A 10,475-nucleotide genomic window follows, 5' to 3' on the forward strand; every position below is an offset into this window, starting at 1 on the left:
ACTTGCACTGTTGGAGCTAGGAAACAAGCATTTAGTTAGATAACTACTGCACTGTGGAGCTAGGAAACAAGCATTTAGTTAGATACTTACTGCACTGTTGAGCTAGGAAACACCAAGCCATAGTTAGATACTGACCCGCACTGATGGAGCTAGGAACACAAGCATTATTAGTATACATGACTGTTGGAGCTAGGAACACAAGCATTGTAGTTAGCTACTACTGCAAGCGATGGAGCTAGGAAACCACAAAGCATTTAGTTAGAATCTACTGCACTGTTGGAGGCTAGGAACACAAGCATTAGTTAGATACTACTGCACTGTTTGGAGTTAGGAACACAAAGCATTTACGATTGATACTACCACCACTTTTGGAGCTAGAAACACAGCATTCTAGTAATACTACTGCCACTTTGGACGTTAGGAACACAAGCATTTAGTTAGATACTACTATGCACTGTTGGGAGCTAGAAACACCAGCATTTAGTTAGATACTACTGCACTGTTGGAGCTAGGAACACAAGCATTTCACTACACCCGCAATAACATCTGCTAAATATGTGTATGTGATCAATAACATTTGATTTGACACACACACACAGTAACACAAACACACACAGGCAGAACAGCAGAAACTGGATCAGCACGRCCGGTGAACATGTCAGGGTTCCAGGTAGATTTAAATAGCACTGACTCCTGCTCAGAATACAGCTAATATGTTTCAGCACCAACTGGTAGATTTAAAAATACTCTGATCTTGTAGATTATTTAGGCACATTTTAGGAAAATATCTATAARTTWTTTTTTTTTTWACCGGTTGMGGAGAATTTATACACTAAATATATTGATGAATCAAAAATACAGTGGTTTGATTCATCCTGTACATTGCCATATTCAAGATCAATCTAGGAAATATTGGAAAGTGGGAACAAGAGTGTACAATAGAGGCTAAACAACTATACGCCTGTTCCTCACTAATCCTGGAGCTGTATGACAACGGTCCCGTCATCATGAACCATGAGCTCCAGGTTTAACCTGCTACGTGTGGTCTGAGTTAAATAATGATTCAATAGGCTACATGTCCTAAATTACTGCACAACGTTATGTGAATATGATCCACTGATGCTAGCGACCCTCGTGAACAGTTTACCAGGACGTGAGAGAGGAAAGAAAGGGACACGGAAACGGAATGATGTAAAAAAAAAAAATAATACAAATTGAAAAAACAACACTAAAGTCACAGTTATAAATATATGTGGATATTACTGATGGTGGCTAATATTGAACACGATACAAATTGTAAAATAAAACGGAGAAAAACCAGCTCATATAGTCAAAACGTTCTAAAACGCATACATGAAGTGGGCAGGTTTAGACCTACGGAAACCTGTAGATTAGGCCTCCAAATGTCATCCACAAAACTATTATGACACATTTAAAATTCGGAATAATGGTACAGCTCTTTATAGCCTACTTCACAGTGGACCCAATACATGTCATCTTGATATGATTTTCAGTTTGCTTCCATATGACTGGTTTCACATTCATCTCCAGGGATTGGTATTTACAATTTACAATGTATTTACAATCGCGTCTCCAAAAGGATTACTCATTTACCTTAGCTATTGTCAATGTATAAATGACAGTGCTTGGACAATACTGTTATTTATATCAGCAAAAAATAAAGCCGATGTTTTTTCCACCTGGTGCGCTCGACTTTATTGATGGTTTCTTCACGCATAAACGTGGTGGAATTAAATCAAGGTCAGAATACGGCGTATCTGGTAGACACAACTCTCTGCCACAATGTCATTTCTTAGATCTCCACCCTGGTCGAATAGCTGGTATATAGAATGCTATTCTCATGCTTAAATTCAAAGGTCAGAATACGAATAGAGAGAAAAGTGCATAAAAAGGGAATTATCTTCCGTTTATGCACGCTTAAATCAGGTCGAAATTTGACCCAATGCTCCTCTGGGCACCTGACACAGCTCTATGTCTGTCCAAATACAGCTACAGTTGGCACACCTACTGTCTCTCTCTCTCTGCCGTGGTAGCTTAGAGCACGCCACTTCATACTGTAGTTTATCTGGATGAGGTGGTACCGCCACACCAAGGTAACATTAGTTTCATACTGGATATTAGGTGATCTATCTGTTGAACCAATCATGCCATGATTATAAAATGTATGTTATGTGAATCAGAGGAGGATGAAGAAAAATCCACATCTTTTGTTTTGTTGGAATTTAAATCTTCTGATTCGGAATATATAATTATCATCGTAATGGCATGATTTGTTTTAGGAGCGATGGAAATCCGAAATCGTATTTTATTTTATAAAACAATTAATAAATAAACATGGTTTGTTCTCCATCCAAACCTGATTCAGAATATATAATTTTCATAATCATGTTATGCTTGGTTCAAGAGCTATTGAGGAGAAAACCGAATCCATCGAATATCCAGTATACWACTACGTTTACCTTGATCAGGAAGCGCACTTCGCTGTGTCGTGCGATGCCCATAGACTATCACACAGAGCCTCCTTATTGCATCAGGCATCGTCCACTCGGCAGAGAGAGAAAGGACAGCTAGACTACATGTCATGGACTGGTGGACGACCCTGGCTGCGAGTATAGCCTTCCTCTGGCTGCTGTGTTATATCGACGGTAAGAGAATCTGGTTAGCAGAGGTATGGAATCTTTCTTCGTCAAGGGAACGGTGCGGTACTGGCACGCGCACCGGTCTTCCTCCTAATTGCGGTATGATTACAGCTTTCATTACTTTTGTTATCAATCGTTTAATTCATTTAACTATAGCAACAACAAGAACAATACAACACCATACCTGGCGATTGTACCAAACACTGTGTAGACGGATATAAGAACACGAAACAAGTAAGTCTACAGGTGGAGGACCCAGCTAGAGTAGTGTTATAACAGCTAGAGTAGTGTTATAACAGCTAGAGTAGTGTTATAACAGCTAGAGTAGTGTTATAACAGGTGGATAACCAAGCTAGAGTAGTGTTATAACAGGTGGAGGACCCATCTAGAGTAGTGTTATAACAGGTGGTGGACCCAGCTAGAGTAGTGTTATAACAGGTGGAGGTTGGAGGACCCATCTAGAGTAGTGTTATAACAGGTGGAGGACCCAGCTAAAGTAGTGTTATAACAGGTGGTGACCCAGCTAGAGTAGTGTTATAACAGTGGAGGACCCAGCTAGAGTAGTGTTATAACAGGTGGGAACCAGCTAGAGTAGTGTTATAACAGGGAGGACCCAGCTAGAAGTGTGTTATAACAGGTGGTGGACCCAGCTAGAGTAGTGTTATAACAGGTGTGGACCATCTAGAGTAGTGTTTAACAGGTGGAGGACCAGCTAGAGTAGTGTTATAACAGGTGGTGGACCCAGCTAGAAGTAGTGTTATAACAGGTGGAGGACCCAGCTAGAGTAGTGTTATAACAGGTGGTACCCAGCTAGAGTAGTGTTATAACAGTTGGAGACCAGCTAGAGTAGTGTTATAACAGGCGGAGGACCCAGCTAGGTAGTGTTATAACAGGTGGTGGACACAGCTAGAGTAGTGTTATAAAGTGGGACCATCTAGAGTAGTGTTATAACAGGTGGAGGACCCAGCTAGAGTAGTGTTATAACAGGTGGTGACCAGCTAGAGTAGTGTTATAACAGGTGGAGGACCCAGCTTAGAGTAGTGTTATAACAGGTGGTGGACCCAGCTAGAGTAGTGTTATAACAGGTGGGGACCCAGCTAGAGTAGTGTTATAACAGGTGGGGACCCACTAGAGTAGTGTTATAAAGGTGGTGAACAGCCTCAGCTGTAATCTAGTAGGTCTCTACACTGCCCCTAGAATGTAATCTATAGGTCCGCCTACACTGCCTCAGCTGTAATCTATAGGTCCCTACACTGCCCCAGCTGTAATCTATAGGTCCCTCACTGCCTCAGCTGAAATCTATGTCTACACGCCCGCTGTAATCTTTATAGGCGCTAACTGCCCAGCTGTAATCTATAGGTCCCTAACTGCCCAGCTGTAATCTATAGGTCCCACACTGTCTCAGATGTAATCTATAGGTCCTACACTGCCCAGCTGAAATCTATAGGTCCTACCTGCTCAGCTGTAATCTATAGGTCCCTACACTGCCTCAGCTGTAATCTATACGGTCCCTACACTGCCCCAGCTGTAATCCATAGGTCCCTACACTGCCCCAGATGTAATCTATAGGTCTCTACACTGCCCAGATGTAATCTATAGTCCCTACACTGCCCCAGCTGAATCTATAGGTCCCTACACTGCCCCAAGCTGTAATCTATAGGTCCCTACACTGCCCCAGCTGTAATCTATAGGTCCTACACTGCCCCAGCTGTAAATCTATAGGTCCCTACACTGCCTCAGCTGTATCTATAGGTCCTACATTGCCTCAGCTGTAATCTATAGGTCCTACACTGCCCCAGCTGTAATCTATAGGTCCCTACATTGCCTCCAGCTGTAATCTTTATAGGTCCCTACACTGCCCAGCTGTAATCTATAGGTCCTACACTGCCTCAGCTGTAATCTATAGGTCTACACTGCAGCTGTACTTAGCTCCCTACACTGCCCCAGCTGTAATCTATAGGTCCCTACACTGCCTCAGCTGTAATCTATAGGTCCCTACACTGCCTCAGCTGTAATTATAGGTCCCTACACTGCCCCAGCTGTAATCTATAGTCCCTACACTGCCCCAGCTGTAATCTATAGGTCCCTACACTGCCCAGCTGTAATCTTAGGTCCCTACACTGCCCCAGCTGTAATCTATAGTCCCTACACTGCCTCAGATGTAATCTATAGGTCCTACACTGCCTCAGCTGTATCTATGGTCCCTACACTGCCCCAGCTGTAATCTATAGTCCCTACACTGCCTCAGCTGTAATCTATAGGTCCCTACACTGCCCCAGCTGTAATCTATAGGTCCCTACACTGCCCAGCTGTAATCTATAGGTCCCTACACTGCATCAGATGTAATCTAATAGGTCCCTATACTGCATCAGATGTAATCTATAGGTCCCTACACTGCCCCAGCTGTAATCTATAGGTCCCTACACTGCCCCAGCTGTAATCTATAGGTCCCTACACTGCCTCAGATGAATCTATAGGTCCTACACTGCCCCAGCTGTAATCTATAGGTCCCTACACTGCCCCAGCTGTAATCTATAGGTCCCTACACTGCCTCAGCTGTAATCTTAGTCCCTACACTGCCCAGCTTAATCTATAGTCCCTACACTGCCCCAGCTGTAATCTATAGGTCCCTACACTGCCCAGCTGTAATCTATAGGTCCCTACACTGCCTCAGATGTAATCTATAGGTCCCTACACTGCATCAGATGTAATCTATAGGTCCCTACACTGCCCAGCTGTAATCTATAGGTCCTACACTGCCCCAGCTGTAATCTATAGGTCCCTACACTGCCTCAGATGTAATCTTATAGGTCCCTACACTGCCCCAGCTGTAATCTATAGTCCCTGACACATGCATCCAGATGTAATCTATAGGTCCCTACACTGCCCCAGCTGTAATCTATAGGTCCCTACACTGCCCAGCTGTAATCTATAGGTCCCTACACTGCCATCAGATGTAATCTATAGGTCCCTACACTGCCTCAGATGTAATCTATAGGTCCCTACACTGCCCCAGCTGTAAATCTACTAGGTCTCCCTACACTGCCCCAGCTGTAATCTATAGGTCCCTACACTGCCCAGCTGTAATCTATAGGTCCCTACACTGCCCCAGCTGTAATCTATAGGTCCCTACACTGCCCCAGCTGTAATCTATAGGTCCCTACACTGCCCCAGATGTAATCTATAGGTCCCTACACTGCCCCAGCTGTAATCTATAGGTCCCTACACTGCCCAGCTGTAATCTATAGGTCCCTACACTGCCCAGCTGTAATCCTATAGGTCCTACACTGCCCCAGCTGTAATCTATAGTCCCTACACTGCCTCAGATGTAATCTATAGGTCCCTACACTGCACCAGCTGTAAATCTATAGGTCCCTACACTGTCTCAGCTGTAATCTATAGCCTCTCTACACTGCCCCAGATGTAATCTATAGGTCTCTACACTGCCCCAGATGTAATCTATAGGTCCCTACACTGCCCCAGATGTAATCTATAGGTCCTCTACACTGCCCAGCTGTAATCTATAGTCCCTACATGCCCCAGATGTAAACTATAGGTCCCTAACCACTCCCTCAGATGTAATGTCCCTACACTGCCCCAGCTGTAATCTATAGGTCCCTACACTGCCCCAGCTGTAATCTATAGGTCCCTACACTGCCTCAGATGTAATCTATAGGTCCTTACACTGCCCCAGCTGTAATCTATAGGTCCCTACACTGCCCCAGCTGTAATCTATAGGTCCCTACACTGCCTCAAGGAGGGTTTAATGTCACGTTTCAATATAGATTACAACTGGGGCAGTGTAGGGACATAGTATACATAGTGCACTACTTTAGACCAGGGCCCATAACCACCCTTTTCCCAAATATATTGCACTTCGTTTGACCAGACCCCTGTAGGTCCAAAAGTCTGTCTGTCTGTCTGTCTGTCTGTCTGTCTGTCTGTCTGTCTGTCTGTCTGTCTGTCTGTCTGTCTGACAGTCTGACAGTCTGACAGTCTTTCTCTATGCCCTGCTGTCTGTCTGTCTGTCTGTCTGGCAGTCTGTCTCTATGCCCTGCTGCCTGTCTGTCTGGCATTCTGTCTGTCTGTCTGGCAGTCTGTCTGTATGCCCTGTAGTCAGTCTGGTAGTGAATCAGGTGAGACACGTCAGCCTTAATCAAAGCAGATCAATTAATCAGATGTTAAACAGTGTTTGTAGCCTAATGCCTCCTGACTCTAAGCAGCTGACCTGGTTAGTAACCGGGGGTTACCCTTTATCTCCTATCTCCAGGCAACGCCGTCCTGGAGCTGCGGCTCCTCCTCCACGCCCTCACCAAAGCAGCGTGCCACCTGTACCTGGCCATGCTCCCACTGCGGCGCGCCGCACTGCACCTTGCCCGCTTTGTCTGTCACCTGGTAAACCATGGCCCCGCCTCCGCTGGCCGGGCGTCTCCTCTCCTCCTCGAGGGGGTGTGTGTGATATGTGAAGCGGTACCGGACCTGCTGGGTGCCGGGCTCAGTCTGTGTGCAGTAGTCTGTCACATCCTACAGGGGGCGCTGTTCCTGCTGGCTGCCACGGTGAGGTCGGTCCAGGTGAGTGTTCTGGCCCAGGTGGACGGGGAGAAGGAGAGGTGGGAGAAGGAGCAGCACCAGACACGGCAGGACGAGAGGAGACAGAACTCCAGGGTGGTGGAATACCTTTCTGTGTTCTGTCAAGACCCCATCAGTTCGCTACGACTCAAAGTGGACATGGTCAATAGATAACATCACTGTCTGTCTGTCTGTCTGTCTGTCTGTCTGTCTGTCTGTCTGTCTGTCTGTCTGTCTGTCTGTCTGTCTGTCTGTCTGTCTGTCTGTCAGCGTTGGGCTCAATTCAGACTTGAGTTAAGAATAGTTCAAATTCRAATTAAATTCTTGAATTTGAATTGATGTAGTAAACAGGATACAGATTTGAAATTTGAATTTCAATGAAAGGAAATAGAAATTGAACTCAGAGAAATTCAAATGCCTCTTGTATTGTATATTAGGTGTAGTCTATACAAACATATATAACTATATATCACGTAAAACATGTCATTATGTACCTGCCTAGTTATATAAAGGTTAAATTAAATAAATAAGTATACAAAATATAAAATATTGTTGAAACAATAGATTTTTAGGACAAACTCTTCAAATTAATGATCTAGGACAACAACAAATCCTGTATGCAAATATACTGTTTTCATTAATCACTTATTAATCACACACAGCCTCAATTCATCAGGTCATGGACTCTACAAGGTGTCTAAAGCGTTTCACAGGGATGCTGGTCCATGTTGACTCCAATGCCTCCCACAGATGTGGCAAGTTGGCTGGATGTCCTCTGGGTGGTGGACCATTCTTGATACACACAGGAAATTGTTGAGCGTGGAAAACCCAGCAGCGTTGCAGTTCTTGACACAAACCGGTGCGCCTGGCACCTACTACCAGACCCCGTTCAATGGCACTTCAATCTTTTGTCTTGTCCATTCTCCCTTTGAATGACACACATACACAATCCATGTCTCAATTGTCTCAAGGCTTAAAAATCCTTCTTTAATCTGTCTCCTCCCCTTCATCTACACTGATTGAAGTGGATTTAACAAGTGACATCAATAAGGATCATATCGTTCACCTGGATTCACCTGGTCGGTGTATTTCATGTTTTTGTCCACTCCGTGTATATTGTAAATGCTAAGTGATAGAATAATTGTCCAGAAGTTTTAAATTAGGTGTTTACATTGTTATTGTTTGTAAACATTGAAATAAAAGCCTACTCTTTAGTTCAGTTTTTAAGTTGGATGATCAGTAGTTCAGAGGTCAGGATGATCAGTAGTTCAGAGGTCAGGATGATCAGTAGTTCAGAGGTCAGGATGATCAGTAGTTCAGGAGGTCAGGAGATCAGTAGTTCAGAGGCCAGGATGATCAAGAGTTCAGAGGGCCAGGATGATCAGTAGTTCAGAGGCCAGGGATGATCAGTAGTTTCAGAGGTCAGGATGATCAGTCGTTCAGAGGTCAGGATGATCAGTCGTTTAGAGGTCAGGATGATCAGTCGTTCAGAGGTCAGGATGATCAGTCGTTCGGAGGTCATGAGGCATACACAGTATTTGATATTCTCCAACAATCAAAGTTGCAACGATTGTGGGATATAATGTAAACTCAATCACGAATTGTGGATTTAGAATACAAAACACAATATATTACTGAACACAAATATAAATGCAACATGTAAAGCATTGGTCCCATTTTTTTATGAGCTGAAATAAAATATCCCATAATTTTTTCATACTCACAAAATGCTTATTCCTCTCAAATTTTGTGCACAAATGTGTTTACATCCCTGTTAGTGAACATTTCTTCTTTGCCAAGATAATCCATCCACCTGACAGGTGTGGCATATCAAGAAGCTGGTTAAACAGCATGATCTTTACACAGGTGCACCTTGTGTTGGGGATAATAAAAGCCCACTAAAATGTGCAGTTTTGTCACACAACACAATGCCACAGATATCTCTCATTTTGAGGGAGCGTGCAATTGGCATGCTGACTGCAGGAATGTCCACCAGAGCTGTTGCAAGATAATTTTATAATAATTTCTCTACCATAAGCCGCCGGCAAATTCTTTTTTTGAGAATTTAGTAGTACGTCCAACTGGCCTCACAACCGCAGACCACGTGTAACCACGCCAGCCCAGGGCCTCCACATTCGGCTTCTTCACCTGCGGGATCATCTGAGATCAGCCACCCGGACAGTTGAGGAATATTTCTGTCTGTAATAAAGCCCTTTTGTGTGGAAAAACTCATTCAGATTGGTTCGACCTGGCTCCCCAGGTCGAACCATGGCTGCACCCCATGGCTGCACCCCATGGCTGCACCCCTGCCCCAGTCATGTGAAATCCATAGATTATGGCTTAATTTATTTATTTCAATTGACTGATATCCTTCTGTGATCTGTAACTCAGTTAAATCGTTGAAATTGTTGCGTTTTATATTTTTTGTTCAGTATATAAGGTAGGTTCTAATATAACTGCATCGTTTCCAGATTAAATATAATGGTCTATTCTAAGCATTAAAGGTTCAGAGTAGATGCACATTGTTTCCAGAGAAACGTGATATATTCTGGGGTGTCTGGAAGGGTGACCAATGAAACAGTCATGTTCTATGACGGAGTGGAATTTATTTGACTGGATTACATTCTACTTCCTGTTGGCTCAAACTCAAATTCTACATCTTGTGGGGGTGTGGCCAGTTCGTTTTGAATTTAAACTAATGAGATGAATGGGAGTCTATTACAAAATTCTGAATTGAGCCCAACCCTGGTGTGTGTGTGTGTGTGTGTGTCCGTGGGGGTGGTGGGTCGTACAACTGTCCGGACAGACAGACACACCATGGACATAACACACCATGGATCATTGAGCTCCTTCAACATGTAATCTGGCACGTTTATGCCTTTCTACACGGTAGCTTGGGGAGTGTTATGCTAATTGACTTGGACTATAAAGGGTTTAGTGGCCAGTTCAGATCAGGTTGCCATCTGCCTGAGAGACAGTAACAACAGCAGGGCTCAGCTCTGGAGTGGAGGGTACTGTCGGTTAATGTTACTGTTACTGTCTGTTACTGTAACTGTCTGTTACTGTTACTGTCTGTTACTGTAACTGTCTGTTACTGTAACTGTCTGTTACTGTTACTGTCTGTTACTGTTACTGTCTGTTACTGTTACTGTCTGTTACTGTAACTGTCTGTTTCTGTTACTGTCTGTTACTGTTACTGTCTGTTACTGTAACTGTCTGTTGCTGTCTGTTACTGTAACTGTCTGT

The 10,475-nt window shown here is 43.9% G+C and overlaps 1 protein-coding gene across 1 annotated transcript; it reads left to right on the forward strand.

Annotated features, from left to right (window-relative positions):
* Nucleotides 1-2,538: 2,538 nt before the first annotated feature.
* LOC112078411 (uncharacterized) lies at nt 2,539-7,793 on the forward strand. The gene is made up of 2 exons (XM_024144670.2): nt 2,539-2,759; nt 6,931-7,793. The coding sequence occupies exons 1-2, from the start codon at nt 2,603-2,605 to the stop codon at nt 7,401-7,403; spliced, it is 630 nt and encodes a 209-aa protein (XP_024000438.1). The 5' UTR covers nt 2,539-2,602; the 3' UTR covers nt 7,404-7,793.
* The last annotated feature ends 2,682 nt before the right edge of the window (nt 7,794-10,475 follow it).

The sequence above is a fragment of the Salvelinus sp. IW2-2015 genome, unplaced genomic scaffold, assembly GCF_002910315.2.
Source record: "Salvelinus sp. IW2-2015 unplaced genomic scaffold, ASM291031v2 Un_scaffold5652, whole genome shotgun sequence".
In the NCBI taxonomy this organism is placed as follows: Eukaryota; Metazoa; Chordata; class Actinopteri; order Salmoniformes; family Salmonidae; genus Salvelinus; species Salvelinus sp. IW2-2015.

Coding starts and splice junctions, on each gene's coding strand:
- LOC112078411 (XM_024144670.2), top strand. CDS start 2,603: ATGGACTGGTGGACGACCCTGGCTGCGAGTATAGCCTTCCTCTGGCTG. Junction 2,760..6,930: donor CGGTCTTCCTCCTAATTGCG/GTATGATTACAG, acceptor TCCTATCTCCAG/GCAACGCCGTCCTGGAGCTG.